We start from the raw sequence: 23538 nt of genomic DNA, 5'->3' as shown, positions 1-23538 counted from the left end.
GCCTCAAACTGCTGGAAGAGTGCACAGAGTGAGGGAGAGAGTGAGTGGATATGTGCAGCTGGATTGCTTGTGAGCCCAGCTGAGTGAAAGTAAGTGGCTGTCTGTTCAGGACTGTGACTCCTGCCCCTTTCTACAAGGCAAACTCAGTTTATCTGTTCTCCCTGTGTGAAAAGGCCACACCCTCTTATTGCTCCACACAGACTCATTACTCCCTGCATGTGTCTCACAGTTTGTTGGACTGGGTGTGTCAGTGTGTTGTAGCTCTACTCACTCTTCCTTCCCCTGGCATGTTTCACTCCTCCCTCTCCATACACCCTGGAGGAGAAGGGGGATTAAGCACACAGTGGGTTTGGTAGTGGTTTGACCAACCACTCTGCTTCTGACATCAAGCATTTGATGTCACAAATACGCAGGGTTCATTTAGTTTATCCATATACACATTTTCAATGGTAAAAACAGGAACATAATTAAGTAGTATTCTAATTTTTTAGTTTCTCAAAATGGCTGTATTCTCTATGTAACACTCTTGACTATTGATAGAAGTCAGATTTAGCTGAAAATACAATCATGGGACCAATGGGTGTGTCTGTGTATTATGATGTGATTGATCTCTCATTGTTAAGAGGCCTACACTCACTGTGTTCACATTGTACACATACCTGGGTAGATTTCTGGATTACGTTGAACAGGTGAATGTCTTGAAATAAACCTGAGGCCTTTACAAAAAGGTTGGACTTCAACATGGCATTCAAACTAACACTTGCAGTATGTTAGAGCCTGGTTTCAACTGTCTGTCAGCTGGAAAACATGTATCTGCTCATGGGTATTAATCTATCTAATCATATCTGTGATTATAAGACACTGAATGAGTAAGTTACGATGTGTAATACACAGCAACTGTCAACTAAATACGTTTTGTTTTCCAATCCTCATTTGTACGTCTGCAGATTCATGACGTCGGGTCAACATTTGGGGGAGGCGGCCTGGTGACGCTATGGTGTCTCGTGTTGCCTTACAGTGCCCCTTGTAAATTGTATGTTTTGCGCATAAAGTTCCGTTCTTTTGCACCATGGGGGATGTTTACGAAGGCCGTTTGAGTCTAAATAAAATTGAATTATAATTACTCTTACAGCTGAATACTTAGCTGAAGAAAACGTACGATATTATTTGTTTATTAGGAATATTTTTTTCTATTGAAAATGGACGCTGTGTTCACGTGTCTCGCCCTCTAATATTCACACGTTGAAAGCTCAGGCATCACAGCTAACTCCCTTCGTAGAATTGTATTTATTCAAAACATTTTATTTGACGGTTAATGTGGCCATTTGTGAACGTTAATCTCCCAATCGTCACATTTCCGAGAAAACCTGAACCGCGCAGCGTTTGACAGGAGGCTGTCCTTGGCTAGCCGAGCTATCCAGAGCGAGCTAAACAACGAAAACAAATCCTCTGCGTAAACAAATCATCTGCATGTATGTGAAGTTGTCGGTGAGTCTAAGTTAACAACTGTCTCTTACTAGTTCTGTAACGTCCAAAACACCCAATAGGATGTGAGAACGGAGAACTTAACACTAGTGTCCTGTTCAACCATCATAACTCAGCTAGCATGAACCCCAACCAAGTACCTTTGGCCTCTACGAAGTATTTGTTTCATTCTTAAAATTAACAAAAACTAGAGAAATAACCGTTAACATTAGCTAGTTTTGTTCAAGATAATGTCAAGAAATTCACAAATAAAATCAGCAGAACTCTTAATTACAGCCATTAACGGTTAGCGTTAGCTGACACATTAACCTGTTTACATTTTCAATTTGCTTTAACCACTTAAACATTAGTGATTGGTGGAACAACTGCCAGGGTTTCCTCAGAGCTGGTTTATCTTTATATCGCACCATCTATGATGCTCTGATACAAGTAAATAGAAAGTGAATTGAAAGTGAGTTTGACAGGCATTGCATGTTATATAACTAATAGTTTGATGGTCTTTCAGCCTCCTGCTTGCTCTCGTTCAGTGTGCAGCTGGGTTGTTGCAGGTCCTGTGTTTGTGTGCCCTCCCCTTGCCCCCCCTCAGGTCAGAGCTGAGGGTTGGGGTCTGGTCTTGGGCTAATGTCATTCAGTCCCGGTGAGGAGGGGGGTCTATCTCAGGCTGCCCCTAACGTCAACACAGAAGACTTGTTTGACAACCCCACTCAGACTGTGGCTACAGGGAAAACACCTGAGGATCAGGTGAGGGTGCATGTGTGATTGTGTGATTTGATTTGTGAGTGTAACATTGTTGAATGACAAAGCCTTTTTCCAGTAGGAAACAGGATTTAAAGGATTTAGATTCTAGTTAGGCATCACAGATGTGACTGGTTGTGATTAGGGTTGGGTTCAAAGGTTAAGGGGAAAACAAAATTACCAAGTTACCTTGTGCATACTTACGTTGATAAATTGTTAGTGTATAACAAGAAACATTCACATGTTTTAATGATAAAAATGGCCAGGTCAGTGCTGAAAGAGAACATATAGTAGTCTTTGTTGACAATGAATCACTGGCATGAATTGATTATGTTTTATTTCATGCTGGGCTGATGGTGAGATTCTGCTCTTATTGAGCACAGTAGATTATACTATCTCACATTTATTATCTGAAGAAGTATTTTGACATGCACGGTCCTGTATATAAGAAAGACCTTAATCTCTGATAAGGTTTTTGTTTCAGTCCTGGACTAGGCTGGTCTGTGATCAGGGAAGCCCTGGGAGTTATAAGCAACCACTGACAGTTTGATATAAGTAACATTGTACCTCTGTACAACAAGCCATGACATCTTGCACAATTTCAAGGCCATGCCAGTTCTGAAATACTTAGAAACCAAATTCTCTCTTCAAGTGATAATGAATTTGAAAAGGTGCAAATCGGATTCATTGCAATGTGCCTCCAAACAAGGCTTTAGAAAAACCATTCACTGCTTACGGAATCTGATGAACAAATGAGAAAGTACAAAGTGATTGTTTGTGCTCCTGTCCTCTCGGGCAGAAATGCATTCTCTTCCCCTTTCTGAATATTAGTAGGGCAGGGAAGAAATGGTGAGCTTGTGGAGGCTATTGACAGAAGCCACTTGCTGTTCTTCTTTAAGGTGTTCACACATTGTACATTTTTAGACACAGCACATAGACCGAAGGAGACAATAAAACCAGCATGGTGTCGCAAGCTAGTGTCAGTGTGTGTCCTCTTGTAAGTGATAAGCTAGAAACATACACGTACCTGGGTATTACGAGTAATACGAATCACATTATGGTTTAATATACTATACCGTATAAAGTCTTAAGTTGCAAACGTGCTGAGCAGTGCACAAACAGGAAGGAATTGCTCACAAGAATTTAAGACTGATTTTATTCTTAGGAATGGTGCTCCGTTCACGTTCCTGTTTATTTTCAGTCTTGCACATTACATTCCAAATTGAATTGCTGATTTGGCTCCTGTGTGTCATGTGGGAGTTGGTTGTTGTATCTAGCAGTATCAAGCTTTGTCTTTTCTTTCAACACAATGACACAGGACCAGCAGGAGTACCAAAAGTATTACTGGCAGCATTGTTTGTCAATGTAAGATATTCAGTGGAGGTAGATGCAATACTGATACAGCTGTAGCTGTAGCTGTATCAGTAGTGGAAAGAAGAGGAGACAAGAGATAGCTTGTAGAGGAGGAAAGAATAAAACAGGGCTTTGTGCTTCCGTCCAAGAGGAGGCCTGATCCTTTTCTGTCCGACTGTCCTTTGCTTTGTCTGATAGTCTCAGGTTCCTTGATAGGAGCTTAATAGAAGAGTGCTGACTTAGCTCAGACTTCAGTATTTACTTATTCTGGAAACTGCAGAGGTGAATGGTGAGCTGTTCTAAAGAAGGAAAACACAGGTCTGTAAGTAGTGTATAGAGCAGGCATTTACCTTTACCAGGTAACTGAGCAATATTGCTGACATGAAGAAGAAATGTTGATTTAACATCTTGACTGTGCTGGTACAATTTTTTTCCAGGTGTTGCCTGTGGTGGATGAGGCCTCTCCTTCTTCCACATCCTCCTTTGAGATGCTTGACATGGAGTCGGTCCCAGCTCCTTACCAAGAAGTGCAGCCTCACTGGTTCTTCTGTCGACGGGCCGATGACAGCACCTCCTGGCTTCCTTTCAGCATAGAAGACTCTGAGAAACTAGAAAGGGCCTTCGACACTGGTAAGGGGGTGTATATATTTTACATGTACATTATACTGTATACTGTACATATGTGTTTTGTTAAAAATGGATTATCAGGGTAGGTATGTGAAAAGAAAGGAATGAGTTGCTATAAACAGCAGTGAGAAGGATAAAATGTCAAAATAATACTGTTGCCAACCATGGCCTGATGCCCACTAGGGCACTTTACTCTCTTGACAGGACATGCCCACTGTTACTAGCAGTTTAACGGCAAGTTGATGTTTAGTTTCAGGAGGTTTTCGGTTTTATTGTCAATATAGAATAGTTTTTTAAAAAACAAAGAAAAAAAAGAAAAAGAAAATACATTCATTCATTGTTGACATTCAAGGTATTCATGCTTCCACTTATAATTGAATGGGCTGTTTAAAAAGAAAGATCCCTTATTTTGAAAATATGAAATATGTTTTAAATAAAATTGATTTGAATTTTAAATGAATACTTGACATTATGAGAAGATAGATATCACTCTAATGTCTATACAGTAAATATGAAGCAACAGTCTGCAGCCGGTTAGCTTAGCTTAAAGACTGAAAATGGGAGAAAAAGCTAAAGCAGCTGGTCTGACCCTTTCCAAAGTAATAAAATCCACCTCACAGCATCTCCGAAGCTCAGCAATTAACATGTTGTATCTCATGTGTTTAATCCATAAAAAACAAAAACAAAGTGTAAGAGTCTTGTGTTGTGGTTTTACAGAAGGTTATGTGCAGGACTACGCCTTCAACATATTGAATATCTACATTAATAATCACACACATACCTCATGCAAACATATAAAGCAATAAAAAGCAGCACGGTTTAGACTTGCTCTATATGAAAAATACCCTGAGATATGATTTGGCACTATATAAATAAAATTTGACTTGACTTGACTTCTTGTCTTTCCCTGTGACAATATAATTCTCTCTAAAGCGAGACAGGGTGGCAGTGTTTTTGCCCACAGCCCGATAGAGGGTAAAATATGTCCATAATATTCCAGAAGACTGCACTTAGCCTCCTGATGATGCTGCTGCAGAAGTACAAAGTCAGTGAGCAGTGATTGCTGCAAAGTAACAATGTAGTCTTGTGGGTAAATTCTCAACAGAGTTTAGCTTGAAAAGTAACTTATTTTCCAGTCATATGTCTCATTCATTCATCAGCCGTTCTCCAGAATCATTTTAGCCTTTTGCATTCCCATAAATAATTATTGCATGTACCGTTTTCCTCCATGCATTTAACACAAATATCTAGAACATCAGGGAACGTGTATTCTTACAAATCTAAAGCACTGTAGCACAACACTATTATACTCACTTGTCCTTGTAGAACCTTTGCTGAAAATCTAGGTTTTATACCTATTTATGTATGGTTACTTTGCAGGAGGAGACAAGGAGGAGGAGGTGGTGGTAGCCGTGGATGGAGAGCGGTATGACGTACATGTCAAAGAGAGGAAGCGCTACGCTGTGTACTGGGAGCAAGGTCCCACTGAAGTCCGTCGCTGTACCTGGTTCTACAAAGGCGATAAAGACACCAGGTTCATGCCTTACCCTGAGGACTTCAGCCAAAGTCTGGAGGTAGTCTGACACCGACACTGAGCTTATACCACCACACCGCTCATTCCCTCAGATTTTGACTATGTTCTCTTCCTAACTCTGTCTGTGCCTCAGTTACTCTTTTCATTTTTGTCTGTCTTTGATTTCTCCCCCACCCATCCTCCAATTTTTCAGGAGGCTTATATGATAGCAGTCACCTTGGACGAATGGAAGAGGAAACTGGAGTTTCCCACTGGAGAGACTGTTATCTTACACAATCCCAAAGTAAGGCCTGATGTTAAAATATCACCATGAACAGCATAATTAAATACACGACAAAGCCACACCACAAGTTAATATGTATCTTTTAGATTAGGTTCAGTGTTTTCCTCTCATAAGTCCTCCTCTCTTTCATTTCCCTGCTCCTCACTCAGCTGATAATGCAGTATCAGCCAATAGGATTGCAGGATGAGTGGGTGTCTTCCCCCTCAGAGCAGACCCGACCTCGAACAGTAAAGAGGGGAGTGGACAACATCTCTGTGGAAATACTTGATGGTATATGTGTAGGAATGTGGAATAAAAGCCAAATTCAGAAAGTATAACCTGCAGTCAACACTTGAGTGCTCATCATAATTCTGTGTTCCCAGGTGAACCAGAAAAGGTGGACCACCTTGTCTTTATGGTGCATGGCATCGGCCCTGCGTGTGACTTGCGCTTCAGATCCATCATACAGTGTGGTAGGTGTGTGTGTGAATATTTATTATTTATGTATATGCATATATTTATATGTATTTATGACACCTTGTCATCTTATCTCTCTCCAGTAAATGACTTCAGGAGTGCTTCCCTGTCCCTCCTGGCTTCTCATTATAAACGTGCTCAGCAGGATGGCCAGGTGGGCAGAGTTGAGTTCCTCCCAGTCAACTGGCACAGCGCTCTACATGGGGATGCCACTGGTGTGGATGAGTACGTATGAAGAGAGATAGAGAGTTTCCAAAAAGATTACCCTGTTCTACAATACTTATGTCTTCATTACTTGCTGAAAGTTGTCAAACTCTGGCTACCTGCATTTAATTTTCTCCCCTTTTCTCTGCTTTTCAGGGACATCCAGAGGATCACTCTTCCCAGCATCAGCAGGCTGAGACATTTCACCAATGACACTCTGCTGGACCTGTTTTTTTATAACAGCCCTACCTACTGCCAGACCATAGTGGACACAGTGGCCTCAGAGATCAACAGGCTGCACTCCCTCTTTAAACAGAGACACCCAGAATTCAACGGGGCAGTTTCAGTAGTCGGCCATAGCCTGGGTTAGAGCTGCAGAAACATACACACAGTCACAAACAAGTGCAACATAAAAAAGCGGAGTTTCAACTTGTCCACTTTGTCCCCTTAGGTTCACTGATCCTATTTGACCTGCTAACCAATCAGAGGACTGGATCAGAAGCCAGAGAGGGGGTACAATGACAGTCATAGTAAAAGATAACATCAGTATACTGCTAAAATGATTGCATATTTCTATGTATGTACATAAGACAATTGATTTCCTATTCTGTCTCTCTATGTGCTCAAGGTACCTTCTGGTGAGCCGTGTCGTCTGAATGGTGACACACTGGAGCAGACTCTGACCAGACTGGGCCTGCAGCAATACCTGGATACACTGCAGGCAGAAAACCTTGACCTAGAATCACTGGTAACACACACACACAGTGGGCATGCAAATTCAAGTGTAATGCATAGTTAAAAACGTATGTTTCTCTTCTTTTAGGCTCTTTGCCATGACAGTGATCTCAAAGTTTTAGGAATCCCTCTTGGACCTCGGAAGAAGATCCTGAACTACATCAAGAGGAAATGGCTTCCAGCGGTCAGACATGGGCAAAAGCTACCCCAAGTTCCTCTCCCATTTTTATATGGTCAAACAAATGTGGATTAATTTCCCTGCTGGTGGCTTTTCATCATGTTGTGTTTTTATGTGTATTTTTCGACATGGCCATCAAATAAGCATTTTTGTATATCTCACTCTAAACAGGATTGTAAGACAGGGACAGTGTGTCTGGCACCAGGGTTGCAAGTTCAAACCCAAACGACCAGTGATCATGACGGTGACCAATCTTCGGGACTGACGGCGCAGCAGTACCAGTTCCATAGGGAGCAATCTGTCACCAGTGCTGTAGACTATGAATACTTCGACGTGGGCATTGGACAGGTAGCACACATGCTTACAGATTCAGTACGATTATTTGTGCTTGGGAGTACCAGTAGCTGAAAGCTTTGACGCATCAAATTCCTGCTTCTCTTCCAACCCCCCCCTCCCCCCCCCCCCCCCCCGCTTGCCTGGACAGACCAATGGAGGCATAGCCAAGGGACAGGTGTGTCTCACATAGTGTCCCCATGCTACCAGGCTTTGTGGGCAGGGAAAACTCAAGGCGATTGATTTATCGTGGCTATTTTATGAGCCATGGAGTTCCCATGGCTAAGTCACATTATGCTGTGATTTGTGTTTGTCCCATTGAGTCGTACAATCCAATAACACCCTCTGTGTCTGTGCTCATCCGTTCCTGCATGAATGGTCAGTTCCCCGGTCTCCTCCTTACTTGCTTTCACACTCCCTCCCTATGAATGCCTGTCTGCCTGTCTGTTTTCAAACATCAGGGTTCACCAGAGGAGTATTATCTCAATTCCATCTGTCTTACTGGCTCTGTATTAGCACACGTGTTTCTGAGCCCACCCTCTCTCCCCAGGTATCCATTGATTACCCACAGCTGGCATTCCACCCTCAGACGTTTTTTGCATTTGGCTCTCCCATTGGAATGTTTCTGACTGTTCGTGGGCTCAAGCGCATCGATCCAAACTACACCTTCCCAACCTGCAAGAGTTTTTACAACATCTACCACCCGGTGAGTAATCACATATTTGCTGCAGGATTACACAAGCTTTCCTTTGCCAGTTACAGCATTCTTCTTACATAGTGAAACAGGTCATCTATTAAAAGTTACTTTCATCTCTTCCCTGTTATTGCTGCGTAGTATGACCCTGTGGCCTATCGGATAGAGCCCATGATTATTTCAGAGGTAGATCTGGAGCCTATGCTAATCCCTCATCATAAAGGCCGCAAGAGGATGCACCTGGGTATGACTGTCTATCTCTTTTTCCTTGTCTTTGTTGAACAATATTGTCATATGAGCTTCTGTTTAATGATAGTCTCTATTTCCTTTGTCCTGAAGAACTAAAGGACAGCTTGACCCGTATGAGCATGGATTTGAAGAACAATGTATTGGGATCACTAAGGACGGCGTGGCAGTCTTTTTCCAGGCTACCTGTTGCTGCACTGCCCCCGGTGGACGAAAGAGAAAGTACAATAGAGAGAAACCTTCAAGAGACACAGGGTAAAAGAAAATCACTTTTGTTTGTATTTGTGAATGTTGTGTGTGTGTGTGTGTGTGTGTGTGTGTGTGTGCAGAAGAGTTCTAACCCTGTCTCTTCATACTCCTCTCATCCCTCTTTGCATGTTACCACCCTCCCTTCCCCTCCCCTCTTCTGCTTTGTCTGGTGGTTGCTCCTGCGACCCTTCAACCCTTACCATTTTACCTTGAACCTCAGCCTCAGCGGCAGTCACTGCTTCTGCTAAGAGAGACGAGAAAAGTGCTGATTTTTGGACTAAAATACTGGAGTGGCCCAGGGCCCTTCATAAGTATTACTTCCAAGGTAAGCCAGGATAACCACATGGCTAGAGTAAATGAAAAAGCGACTAAATGAACTCTCTCTAGGTTATTATTAACTGCTTAGTGGAATGGTTGGTGATCACCTACTTTTCTAGCCTATGAGCCTGTTATAGACTGTCTCTCATACAGCCTTTTATATTTCAATTTCCCTGGCTTGAATCTGGAAAATTTCCATTATTTAAGCAAGAAAGGCAGAAAATTACTGTCACTACTTCATTCCTTGTAGAAAATATGCTGCTGTACCTGCAGTATTGATTCTGATTCTTCTTCTGTTCTGCTACTTACTATGGTTTACTCTGGCACATTAACTTCTTCTCAAAGAGCAAATATTATGTAATGTAAGTCATTATTGCTGCAGGCTCTCACTACTCCTCTGCTCCTCATTCCCATAATGCCCAACTGCATTACTCCTGCTGTACATCTAATCTTCAAGTTTAATTTACTGACACTTACTTCAGGGCTTTCCCTCCCTCTCTGGCTATCAGTTGTGATTGGTTGAGTTGAGTGCTTCACTGACTGTCAGCATCAGAAGACACTTCTGTAACCAGCCCATGGGACACTCTCTTAAGAGCTGAACATATAACACTTGTGGTGTAGTAGTGATACAGTTGTTTTTGTGAGTCATTTGCTGGAGCTGAACCAGCAGGTAATGTCATTCATCAGTAGCAAGTCACGTACATGCAGGTACACGTCCTGTCCTTTTCTAAACCACCTGGAGTACTTAATCTGTCAGTTCATTAAATGACACAAGGGGAACGCAGCTGCTATCAGAAAAGACCATACAATTTAAATTATGACTTTTTTTTTGTCAACTTTTCACTCTTTTTCCCTTAAGGAAGACTCAAACAAGCTCAGCTCAGCTCCCTAAATAGTACTGCACGGTACTAATAGTTATACTTTTTAATGTTATAATTATAAGATAGTAAATGCAGAATTAGGGTGCCGAAATATCCATTTTAAAACGCATGAAAAAGTAGCAGCCAGCTACTTAGGTTTTTGTGGAGGGCCAATTTGAGATCACTCTTAAGACAACAGTGTGTTCATAATATACCAACAAACACATTCATTCATCACAAAATGGACCCACTTTTACTGACATTTACTCAACATCATACTCTCACTTAAGAGTCAGTGCCCAAACATTTAACAGGTCAATTTAAAATAAACAAGTAAAAAACTTATCACAACTTATTTAAATTTATACAGCACTATTAGGAAATGTGATATGTAAATATTGTTTCTTATTATATGATATTATCTCTTAAAATGTTATCATCATGTGACCACTATGGCTGAATATTTCTGAGTTGCTTTTAAAACCTGCCCTATACCTGCAGTATTTGTAAGACATGTATTTGTTGCCCTTTCTTTTTTTAAATAAAATAGTTAAATCTATGTTATTTTAACTGTAATTGGTCAGCACATCGTATATGAGCAAATTATGCCTGTTGAGTTTAAGAATTTAATTCAGCTCCAGAGGAGAGGTGAATGAACCTGCCTCGTGTTGTATTCAACCTGCATTATTCTATAAATTCCCTTTGGTTTGAATGTTGTTTGCTGCAGACAGCAGCTACTTTCTTCTTTCCTGTCTTATTATATAATCTGTTCTTGTTTTACCAAAAAATATGAGTGAAAACAGGCAGCTGCTGCTAGCTATTATCATTGTTTCTGCTGTTTATTGTCTGTCTATACAGTCTTATCTGTATTGACTTCTGTCCCTGCAGTAGTGAGTGAGGAGGCAGAGTCCTCTGTGTCAACAGAGGAGAGAGAGCAGCCAGAGATTAAAGTGGGGATGTTGAATGGAGGACGAAGGATCGACTACGTACTTCAGGAAAAACCCATTGAGAGCTTTAACGAATACCTGTTTGCTATCCAGTCTCATCTGTGTTACTGGTGAGTCATGCATACCTGTTCAGAGGAGAGGTGAACTACAATAATTGTGTCCTTGTATGTTGCGTTCCTGGTATTTGCTCTTTGTTGTATCACATTTTATGTAGCAATTTTTAAAAATCTAAAATCATTTACGTTTTCCCCCCTTCTCCTTCTCTTTCTCTTTGTCTGTCTGTTAGGGAATCTGAGGATACTGCTCTCCTGCTGCTGAAGGAGATCTATGATAAGCTGGGTGTGGCCTTTGAACAGCCACAACAGTAATAAAAGTTTTACGAATGTAAACTTGCTAACATGACAGTAACCTGAAAGTATGAAAATGAAAGACAGCTTGACTGAGCTAGAGGCTCCACAATCCTCTTCCAGAATGCCTTACCGTCTGGGTGTTACCTGCCTGCCCTGCCCTCTCCTCCTCCCAACAGTTGAGACTGTTTGGCTGCAGTCAGGTGATCTTGTTTCAGATAATTTGTGGTAGTCATAGCTTCTTGGTTTCGTTTGAACTCCCACTACCGGACTGGGTTTGGTGTGTGAAAGTTGTTTCAAATCCACCCAAACATTACTGTCATGCTCCTGATGGCACTTTTTTTTATTTTTTATTTGAGTCATTTTTTATTTAATTTTACTTTGCACTTTCACTTGCCAACAATTATTGACATATCATGCTTAAAGCTGCAGCTGAATAATATTGAAAAAAAATAATCATGTGAACCAGTGGACACACACAATAATTGTTCAAGTAAGAAGAACACATTAAGTTACGTAACGGGTCTAGTGTTCATCAAATTGGTTTGTATTTCAAACTGGGATTCATTCTCAGCTGGCATATCTATGTACTGTAGTTCACAAAATATGTTTATATATCATACAAATATACATATATTTAAATATCCCAGACTATAATTAAAATAGTAGATTATAATCTATAAAATTTGATATATTTCTCAGACCTATGTACAGCCTCCAAAACTCAGAAATGTAGAACTATAATTATAATTAACTATAATCCCTATTATGTGTGTCCACTCTCTTGGCATCTCTCTTGACCAAGGAATCTCTCCCATAGCATAACATTAGACCTCCTCCTTACAAATAACCTGATTAGGAAAATGAAGGTTGATATTCTGTCTGTTACAAGTTTCCTGGCAGCTCCTTTTTCAGTCTTATACTGACTGTAAATGAAAAGTGAAGTTCATCTTTCTTTCTAACCACATTTTTTATTTCATTTGAATGATTTATTTCAGTTTGATCATATCTACACATGTTTTGGAAAGAAGTAATCCTAATGAAGTATCATGTCAGAAATGAAGTACAGAAATGCAGGTGCTTCAAAGGATAAGATGGTTGTCTTCTCATGGTGTGTGTGTTTGTGTGTGTGAGTACAGCATGTTATAGCATTGTGGGAATTGCACAGAAAGGCCAGTTCCACCTTTTCTCCTCTAGGTCTGTTCCACTCCTCCTTTATCATTCTCTTCTTTCTGCTCTGTTATAGATGACTCAAATGATATCTTGCTGTAAACCAATACCACCTTTGTATTCTTGATCTTCAGATATAGTTAATTCCAAGACAGACTGGGATCTGAATAACTTTTGCAAAATCTAAGGGCCAAATCATACATGATCCCATCATTTGTTCCTTTGTATGAAGGTATTGTGTAATCATCATTTCTATCTGTATTGCATGCACTTTTTTAAGTCAGAGCAGAGTTTCTCAACATTTCCTGGTGGTGACTGAATTAACGTTCCAATATTTACATAATTCTTACAGATGCAGCAATAACAGTTGTAACATTGAAATCACATGAATTTGATTTAAAGAGCATGATAAATAGATTATATATAAATTGTGTGATTCTGAAGCTAATCATATTTATTTTATGTAAAATATATTTTAAAAATATCAGTATATCATTGTTAGAAATATCTCAGATCTGCATCTGCAAATCAAGCAACATGAGGTCCAAACAACAAAGTTGAGAAACTCTCTCTGTTAGAGTGATTTAACTTTCTCAATGACTCATATCTTATGCACTGTCAGGGCATCACAGCCCCACCACCAAAGCTCTGAATCACCTGTATCTCAGCTCTCTGGGTGTAACATCCGCACAATTAACGAATTAACCGAATGGGGTTGTTCATTTTTCATTCTTTAGAAATGCACTGAACACTAAATTCCCATGTTGGAGTGATTTCCTTGAACCTCACCATTGTCTCTGTTTCTGGAAATATAAGTAATTAAACAGTAAAGACTCTGGCTCTTCCTCTTTACCATAACTACTGTTTTGGCATTTGATACTAATATGTTGATACCAAAAACAAATGTTTTCCTTTCTGAATACATACCCTATGAATATGGTTACATGTTGTGTGTGCCATAATAAAGCATTTCAAAGGTCTTGTTGTGTTCTTTGGAGTTCAATGAAGCATTCTTATTCTGGATCTGGAAACACAATGAATTAACCTGCAGCAAGTAATAAGAGTCGGGGAGGGGGTTTTAAGAGGAATAACTTCACTGTGGCAATTATAAATCACATACACAGCATCGGCAGTGATAAGCAACAAAGTACATTTACTCATGTACTGTACTTAACTACAAATTGAAGGTACATGTACTTTACTAGAGGATCTTCTTTTCATGCCTCTTTATACTTCTTGCATTTCACAGGGAAATATTGTACCTTTTCATTTGAGAGCTTTAGTTACTAGTTACTTTACAAATTAAAGGTTTATATACAAAACACATGAAGAGTCTGTAAAATTATAACAAAATTAAGTTAGAACTTATATTACTTCACCTAACAATACAATTACAGCTGTACAGGTTAGCTGATAAAATGATTAATTGATTGACAGAAAATTAATGGTCAAGTCAATTAATTAATAATTTACAAGAATTGCAAGCATTTCATGGTTCCAGCTTTTCAAATGGATTTATAGTTTTTCTTCTAACTATTTTCATATGTTATTTACCTATTTAATAATTTTAAGGCATGAATTATTGGTTGGACAAAACAAACATTGAGAATGTGTCAATATTTTTCTGAAATTTTAATTTAATTAAAGAAAAATCTGATTAAACCGTATGGAAATAATTCCTAAATAAAATAGTTCAAATCAGGTCCACCTCAACAGGAAACTACAACAGTAAAACCCTTTTTAAACATTAATGCGTCCGCAATAGTAATCTAATTGTAAAATTGAATGACACAGTAAATTTTTTCTGCATTTAATGTTTTTTATTTTAATACTTTCGTCCACATTTTACTGGTTATATTGAGATACCTTTATTTTATCCAGTACTTTGTCCAGCCTCGTTGCTATGACAAATTACTCGAGCATGCGCAGTCGCGAAATAAACACGGCATCACTTACAGCGGGTGAATTGACTATTGACTAACTTTGACAACAACCATGAGGCAAGTTGAAGTCTTCTACTTGGTTTGAGCTTTTGTTTGGAGCCATTCGTCATGGCTGTTCGCTATACTGTTCATGTATTTATTTATAGTTTACTTAATTTACGATGCTAACAGAAGTTAGAAGCTAACAAGTGACCAGAGTAACAGTCGAAATGCTGCACTGTCCGTTAAAGTTGCAATATCATAAACTAAGTAAGTAAATAAAGTAAGTAAATTATACTTACTTCAGTATCACTTTGTTTTTCACACAGTGTGCGATTGTGCCCACTGTGTATGATATGTGGTGAAGTCATTCAGAAATTAGGACTGCCATAGTGAGCCTCATGTGATTCACCTCAGTGGGAGTAAGTTATGCACTAAAGCCTCTCAGTTATTTTCAAAGGCTGGCCTGTCCCAGGAACCACTGCCTGATCCTCTAGTACTCTCAGGGTTTTTTAGCCATTGTTCAATTTTTCAGAAGAGACTAACGGAATGGCACAGGCTTGAGTCAAGAGGTAAGATTTGTTTCAATCATTATGTGGCTCTGCTGTATTGACACTCAGTAGGATGAATGGACCAATGATACAGCACACTTCCAGGTTTATACTTACCCTGTTGGTTAAATAATGTCTAACTAGCTTTTCACATGTTTAGAGTAATTATATTCAGTTTCTGTCAGCCTAGAGATGTCTTTTTTGTCACACTGATTGCGTTATTTGATCTGCATTTGAATCCAGTTTAGTTTCAGGGTAAGGGGGGTCAAAATGTAACTGATGAGCTTAGGAAATGAATGTATTCAAACAAACTGTGAGCTTTAACTGTGTGCGTGTGTGTTTGTGTGTGTGTGTGTGTGTATTATCATGCTAAACTGTGAGGGGCTGCAGGGGTGGGTTCTGGGTCACAGCAGGTAGTGGGACTGTGGTACAACAAGTGGAGCTGTGTTTTATGCCACCAACTCTCCCTCCATCATCCCTCCCTCCCCCTGGATCTCAGATCTGGTATTCAGCTGACTAACAATAGAAGAGACTCTTTCTCTCTTGAACAATACTCTAACCCCTGCCAGATACCCCCATGACACACACTCTCCATCTACCCCCCCCCAACTCCTTAGATTGAGTGGTCTTTAAACTGCCCCCTCCCCACACGCGCACACACACACACACACACACACACACACACACACACACACACACACACACACACACACTCCACCTCTCTGTCTTTCTCCTTCTAGAGGCTGTGCATTGCCTAACAAGTGAATATAATCTGCTTCTGGTGTGTGTGTGTTTGAAAGAGAGAGAGATGATGGAGGGTGAGGAGAAATAGAGCGAGGAGGCGGGACTATCAGCAGAGCTATTCATGTGTGTCCATTGGTACTCCTGAGTGTTTAGCCTGTACAGCATCAACAGACACAGCGAAAAGACGAAGAGAGGAGAGGCTGGTTGATTAAATAATAACTAGGCAGTCATGAGAAGCAGTGCGTTATGGGGCTCTGACGTTGAGCCAGGCTGTTTGGAGGAGAAGCAGAGGTGAACCTTGGGAGGGGAAAAGGACATATACAGAGCATCTGAAACAAACACCGACTCGGCTGTTGCCATGGGGGGCTCCCTCAGCCAGCACAGGAAGGGCTCCATCAGCTCTCCTCGGAAGAAGAGCAGCATGTAAGACGATATTCTTCATTGTTTGTGTGAGAGTGTGATTTGAAAAGAAACTCGCAGAGGCAGTGACAAATAGCTGACTGGACACAGTTGACCAAGTTGATCAATTTCGCCCTTTAGCACTTGATATTGTGTTGTCTTGTGTATATGAACTCAATGCTTCTGTATTGGTGAGGGAAAGAGGAGAGAGAAATAAGAAGTTGAAGGGCAGTGCTGAGACCTTGATGTTTCCTGTAAAGCCAGGACCTTCCCTGTTGGACTGAAAGCAAATCAGCCCATCAGACGGCTCACCACACAGCCTGTGTTGCTATGCTATTTTGAATACTTTTTACGTATTCAAACTAGCAAACAGCCATCAGACAGCACAGCACACAGCCACTGCTGCTATACTAGTCTGAAATATTTTTATGTATTCAAATCAGCAGTGAGCTGGAGGAGTCACAGAGCAAGACAGAGGAGTGGTACAGCTGATGCCATTAGCAGAGAGGCTAATGCAATGAGCATGAGTTGAACAGATCATGCTCCTGAAATTAAGACAGTATCCAAACCTTCCTTTCATTGGTTTTGACATTATAGCAGCAGCTTTTATAATTACAACAATAGAAGAGATAATGCTGCTGCCAGCTATTATTTATGCAGCTGTGACCCTGATTCTAAAGTGTTATTTTAATCATAGAAGCTGCACAGTTTATTTCTGTCTGAGCAGCACAGATTTCTTTTCTGTTCATGCAGTTTGTTTGACATCCTTAAAGTACTGTGTAATGTATGAACTGCAGCTATCTGGAGCCTTCCTCTTCAAAATGTAGGGAGATGTTGTTGCTGAGACATCCGTCAGAGCTTTAAAGCACTTAGCCACCACACTCTCTCTTCTTTTTTTCCCTCTAATCGTTTTTTAACAGAGTTAGTCCTTTCACTTTGTCCTCCCAATGATGCTTTTTATCTCTTATTTTTACGAGCCTCTATAAGCCCCATGTAGTGGATCACTAGCGTCATATCACAGTGTTCACTCAGTAATTCAAGTCATGGAGAACAGCGGCTGTTAGTGAGAAGCAACACCACTGTGTACTGAAGCAGATGTTGTTTTGGAGATGGAAGGGAGACTCATACTCATTTTTATTTCAGGGCTTTGAAAAATCTCTCTTGCTACACAAGCATACTGTAGTCTTCTGCATACATCTGTGTTTGTGTTAGGGCAGGTGGGGGTTGGGGTCGTCCCTGTGGGAAAACTGGGAAGCCAACCAGCACCGTGGGATCGCAGCTTTCAGCTTTTGTTCTAATTTTAGTCGGCTTCATCATCCGTTTTATGTCTTAACTGGAGCAGTCTTGGATGTACGGTGGACTTCTTGTTCTCCAAAACCCCTGAACATCAAAACAGTCTCCCATTTGGGAAAACGCTGATCTGTATTTGGAGCTCATTTGTTGCTGCAGTGATATGAAATCAGGCCAGTCTCGGCTGAAAAACTTTTCTTATCTTTAGAGAGACATGTTATGAATACATGAAGACAGGCACAGAATTGGAGGTTGTACATCTGCATTATGCATAAGCCTTCACTGGCGAGGCTTGCCAGCATGAAAGTGAAACTCACTGCTGAATAATGTTGTTAATGGCCGAAAACCTTCACCTGCACAATATTGTTTTAGACGATGTAGATATCTCTGCATTTAAATTGCAGTACAAGTAAAATTGTGTTTTTATAGTGGCTAAATTGCATTTTGAACAGATATTACATTGGATGGATCTGAATTTAAAAGGCAAAGAAAATGAATGGGAGCATCACAAAGTGGAACAGTAGGGTGTGTGTCATATCCCTGCTCTGTGTGCATGTGTGTACAATGTACATGCACTATTGTCTGGGAATTGTGCGCTCTTGTGTCCCTGTTGTGATCACGAACAATAGCTTGGTTGGTGTCTGTACATGACTTCTCTCTAGAAAACCCCTCCTCTCTTTCTCTCTTACCTTCTCATTCTATCTCTTTTTGTTTTATCTGTCAGTTAAGTTAGTGTACTGTGGGACGGTGAGTGCCTTGGCTCCATTCAATCTAAGTCTGCTCACTTTGTGTTGGTTTTCTGCTCTGATTGCAGATAACTGGGTGTTCTCTGTTAAGGATGCAGAGATATCAGGGATGTAAATACGGTTGTGCTTCCCAAAAGCTCATCAAAGACTTTGTAGCGTCTTTCTCTCTGTGTATGTGCTGAGCTGCATTTAAGTATAAAAATCAACAAAAGATTGTAAATATCATCAGCTGTGCTACCTTCCTTCCTGCCTGTCTGTGTATAAGACTGTGTGCGGTGTCTATATGCATGTTTTTGTTGTTTAATACAATTGTGACCCCTTCCCAAATGGTTGCCATGGTGAAATTAGAGATCCTGTCAACTCTGTTCAAGCACCCATAGTTGATGTCAGGTTTATTACATGTTAGTATTTCATTGCGAAGGTTCATTGTATCGCAGAACGGGTGGCTGAATCTAATGCTGCTGTTTTTCTGTTGTTTTGTTTTATTTATGAGGAATCTAGGAGAGAGTCCAATATTGACCACTAGATGGAGCCATATCATAGAACAAGCCAACAAATGTGACCCAGCAATTTTATTGTGTTCAGATTAGATTCATTAGAGTAGTTACAATGACAGACAGACAAAAGCAATGATTTACAGTACTTAACTGTGAAGGTTCAGTTCATAGACAGAAGCTTTCAAAGCTGAAATTGAAAAGATATTCCACCATAGAAACAGAATTCCCATATTTTTAAACAAACAAAGAATTTCAGTCAGAATGAGTCAAAGCTCAGATGTGTATTGCACTCACTTTTTGAAGATATTCTTTTTTTTTTGTCAAAATCTATAACAACTTATGTGATAGTTATGCTTTATAGCTATTTCAGTTTAAACACATGACTAGGAGCTCTTGTAGCTATTGTAAATACTGACGCTGACATGTTTGATACAGTGAAAGTTAACTGTGTAAATGTTGATGTACAAAACATTTGAAGGCATCACTTTCCACATGCACTTGAGTGCCACCTCTAATTGAAACAAAACTTAGAGCTAAGTCTAAAATTAAAAGAAGGAAAAGCTGTAATTACACTCTGCAATTTGAAAATGTTGGACAGACAAAATACTGACAACTCTGTTTTTCTGAGCTGTACTGCGCATAAAAATGTGAATTGTAAAGGGTGGCACTGGATGAGAGGTCATGATGTGATGAAAATCAAAGGGGCTCATCCCCTTGGTGGCTTGAATGTGCTCATAAAAAATATATATTGCAGATGAGTGAAACACAAATACTTAAACATGAAATACATAAAACTTAACATACATAAAATTATCATAAAATTATCATGAAAATATTTAAAAACATATTGAAAACAACATACATTAGGTGGCAGTGTATGGTATAAAACCTGTGCATCCAGCCAGTTGTCTCTAGTTAAGAAAACATTGCCCACCAATTTTTCATTGCAATCTGCTCATTAATAGAAGAAACCTACCTGATGATGAGGAAAGCACATGAAGTGCCAAATCAAAAGTTGCTCAGTAAATGTCATAGGATTATGATTTTTCTTGATGGTAGCACTGGAGAAAAAAACAGGATGACCAAAAACATTAGTACTCATCGTGAAGGGACAAAGAATATTCACAGCAAATTTAATGGGAATCCAGCCATTATTTTTAAGGTGCCTTATTAAGGACCAAAGTGTTGGTTAGCAGGAAATGTGGACCCGGTGGTAGTGCTAAATGAAGGATCAGGCTGGTTGACCTTCTGTCATAATGCAGGGGATTGAGAGCAGAGATAAACAGTCTGATAGTTTAGAAGCTTCTCCAATTCCCTCTCTGTATCTGTGCACTGACGCCCACGCACACACACATAGTTATCTCATCCAGTATCACATCACTTCTGTTGTGGCTCGCAGGCATATTTATCATCGCCGATTTATTCTTAGCTCATAACCACACATGCTGCTATCAGTCAAAATGATAATTGATGATTAAGGTTGTGCATTCTTGGAGGATTAACTGATGGCAAACGTACATAATAGCTTTGGTTCAGTATGTGTGGCGTAGTGTGTCTATTTATCTGCCATACTAGTCTGTGTGTGCTAAGATGGCAGCTTTAGATCACATAGGGTGTTTGTATGTGTCGGTTTTGCCACTGTTACTCTGGGTGCTATTTGTGGTTTCAAGGTATTACATAAGAGCTGATTCTTTTTTCTCTTCCTGTTTTCCTCCTTCTTTTATGTCTGTGGTTCATGACTCTGCCGGAGAGAGAGCCAGGGATATTCCCAATGTCCGTCTCTGCATGTTGTCTTCCTCTCTGTGTACATACATGTGTTTTCATGAGTTTACACAACTTCAAGGTGTCACAGAGTTAACTGTTTGTGAAACACAGGCTCTGCATTACGACTGAGCGCGCTGCTCGAGGGGCTTTGTTAGCCTCGGGCAGGTCTTGTCCTCTTCAAGACCGACAGGTTTGTCCTCTCAGCTGTTCTGACTGACAGATAAGGAGGGAAAGGAGACAATGTCAAGAATGTTAAAGACACACAAACAAAGATTCCAGTCTTGCCCCAAAACTCACTTTCTTTCCCTTTGATATACAAATTATTATTCTCATCCTCATTATCTCCCTGACTCTTTCTCCCCCATTTTAATTGATGCAGTTTTCCATCTGTCATGCCTCTAATTTGCTCCATTTTTCTATCCAGCCATCACAGATTGAACAGGCTCCTTTCTCTGTGTTCACCAGTGTGTGACATTATTTGCGTATGTGCATGTGCATGTTTTTTCTGGATGTGTGTCTTTGTGTGTGATCCTTTTGAGAGCTTCTGCCTTTCCTTCCATGTGTCTCATGTGAGCAGTAAAAAACAGGACCTCAAAGTGACGACAAAAAGAAAAGCATCCCTGCTCTCCTTCCTTTTTCTTTCCCTGTTCACCTTTTTCACAGTGGCTGAACCGTCCTCCTGTTATTAGATTAGTCATGGTCCATGTTTTTTCAAAGAACACATCTCATCTGGCCTAGTTACTCTGTGTGTGTGTGTGTGTGTGTGTGTGTGCGTGTGTGTGTGTGTGCGTGTGTGCGTGTGTGCGTGTGTGCGTGCGTGCGTGTGAGGGAGATGTATAAATGTGAAAGCCTGGACTTAAAGTTACGTAAGCCATCCACGAACAGCCTCAGAGGCACACATGTGAGTGTGTATGTGGGTGATGGTGTGTGTGAGCAGTGATGAGAGCATTCATCCAAATGACTTTACTGTCAGCCTGATGGGTATTTCCATAATTATTGTTCAGTCTAGGTTTGCTTTATTGATTGGTTTGCTTTGTGTCCTGGATATTTTCAGTGAACAACAGATCCTCTGTAGGTTTGGTCACACATCTAGCTAAATCCTCATACGCATACACATATACACATATAAAGGGTACATTGTTAGTCCTTGCTGAAAATATCTGCAACGTAGTTGCTCTTCTCTCCTCTTATTTGATAAGGGAAAAAAGTTTTGTGTCACAATCACAGTTATCCATTGTCTCTTCTGGGAGCTGCCATGCCGAGTAAACAAACCATTAACAATCAAATTACTTTCAGATTACCCTTCAAACTCATATTCATTCTCGTTTCAAAGCAAGCATGATTGTGCAGGATGTAATATATCTGTAAAGCTGTCAAAATGCAGATAGCAAGGGCTTTACTGCATTATACTTTATAGTTTTAACAAATGGGGAAGCTGCAGTTTTATTTAAGTGTGTTTTAATCGAAGGCATATATTCAGAAATGTAGGATATTGCAGTGCTACAGTGGAGTTCATCATACACTACGAGCACTATCTCAGATCTAAGCACATCTCCTTAAAATTTACTGTACACCCCATGATTTCTCCACTTCTCCTGGTTTCTTTCCATCTTCTCTTCCTTTGGGACACAAACATCTGGTAGTTTCACTGTCCCACAGAAACCAGACTCTTCTTTGAACCTTAAAACAGGAAGCACTGCCTCTCCTCTCCCCCGTCTTCCCTCACAATCAACAAACCCTCAAAGAATCAGGGAGGGGGGAGCGGCAAACTCCTGAGCGCAAGCTAGGAAGTTAGCAAACATGCGAGAGCAGGGTGAGCCGATGTCTGTTAACCAGCTGATCGTCCACCCAGACAGAGAGCAGGGAGGGGAGAGGGAGAGGGAGGAGAGCAGAGAGAGGAGTGACTACTGATGCTACAGTAATCTGCACTGTGAGTCAGTGCTGTGGTGAGCAGAGCAGCAACAGAAGCAGCAGCAGTGTGAGACACGTTTCACTCTCACGAACGTCAACAACGCAGAAGAACAGGATAGGAAATCTGAGCAGCTAGGCAAGAGGAGGAAGTGAGACAGCCCTATAGAAAGCAAGCAGTGAGAGAGAGAAGCAAGAGGACAGATCGACGGCTCCTTTTTTTGACTGCCACCTTTTTTCGCTGTTGAAAGACTGACTGTGGAAGATCACTGACTGGCCATTTGGATTGACAGATCAGTCTGAACTGATCCGGCGGAAGACAAAGTTTACTATTAAACATTGGAGGTGGCATCAGGCTTAGGACTTGACGTGTTGCAGGGATGTCCTGGTTGTCTCCAGTCCAGTGGGCGAAATGGACATGGTCAGCAGTGACTGGGAGTGTAGAAGATGATGGGCAGCCTGGAGCAAAGGATGATGGAGAGGACAAGTAAGAGGGTTTGGCCACAGATGTTCATGTGTTTGAGAGCGAAGTCAGAAAGATAGCTGGTTTACAGGTGGATCTGCGTTAGAAATAAAATCAGAAAGAATAGTTTTTTGATAGTGTATGGAGGGGATTGATTACATTTGTGTGTGGGTGCTTGTGTGATGACGGCAGATTCCCCTGAGTCATACTGACAGGTGGTGGATATATACACGCACATGCCACACACACACACACACAGACAAACTGATTGATAATGTGGTATAAGCTCAGATTCTTTCCTACGCTTTGAATAGGTCAGGCTGCTGTCATTGGCTAAAAACAGATTCTTAGTCAAAATACAGACAGTCAAACTGCTGTTTTGGCAGTGCCTGCTTTGTTTGCACCATCCTGTTTCTTTATGAGACACTAAACGCTCACGATCTGACTGTCTAGGCCTGGTTTTGTGTGTGTGTGTGTGTGTGTGTGTGTGTGTGTGTGTG

At 40.6% G+C, this 23538-nt stretch overlaps 2 protein-coding genes across 10 annotated transcripts in view; both read left to right on the top strand.

Annotated features, from left to right (window-relative positions):
- Position 1: 1 nt before the first annotated feature.
- Positions 2-13734, top strand: ddhd2 (DDHD domain containing 2). 6 transcript variants are annotated; one of them, XM_087175895.1, is made up of 19 exons: positions 2-89; positions 2072-2226; positions 4011-4203; positions 5581-5774; positions 5928-6017; positions 6167-6287; positions 6380-6469; positions 6557-6698; positions 6834-7042; positions 7129-7190; positions 7306-7425; positions 7501-7596; positions 7762-7938; positions 8474-8629; positions 8759-8861; positions 8957-9118; positions 9333-9437; positions 11179-11347; positions 11524-13734. In XM_087175895.1, exons 2-19 carry the CDS (start codon positions 2107-2109, stop codon positions 11603-11605), a joined length of 2391 nt encoding a protein of 796 aa, XP_087032021.1. In that variant the 5' UTR covers positions 2-89; positions 2072-2106; the 3' UTR covers positions 11606-13734. The 6 variants fall into 6 exon arrangements, with proteins under 6 accessions (XP_087032021.1, XP_087032020.1, XP_087032019.1 ...); XM_087175894.1 differs by lacking the exon at positions 2-89 and adding an exon at positions 985-1488; XM_087175893.1 differs by lacking the exon at positions 2-89 and adding an exon at positions 985-1488 and having other exon boundaries at positions 2034-2226.
- A 2397-nt stretch (positions 13735-16131) lies between these two features.
- The window catches only part of LOC111660332 (transforming acidic coiled-coil-containing protein 1-like), a 20875-nt gene continuing 13468 nt past the window's right edge, over positions 16132-23538 (top strand). For 2 of the 4 annotated variants that reach the window (XM_087175889.1, XM_023413570.2), the window contains exon 1: positions 22563-23062. In XM_087175889.1, the coding sequence (XP_087032015.1) occupies positions 22956-23062 (107 nt within the window). In that variant the 5' untranslated portion in view covers positions 22563-22955. Of the gene's footprint in view, positions 16395-22554; positions 23063-23538 lie in introns of those variants that run through there. The other 2 variants (XM_087175890.1, XM_023413568.2) reach the window with 2 other exon arrangements.

This window comes from Seriola lalandi, unplaced genomic scaffold, assembly GCF_002814215.2.
Source record: "Seriola lalandi dorsalis isolate HSWRI2012SDOR001 ecotype SW California unplaced genomic scaffold, Sedor1 jcf7180002054517, whole genome shotgun sequence".
NCBI classification, from domain to species: Eukaryota; Metazoa; Chordata; class Actinopteri; order Carangiformes; family Carangidae; genus Seriola; species Seriola lalandi.
This window is presented reverse-complemented; position numbering and strand designations above follow the sequence as displayed.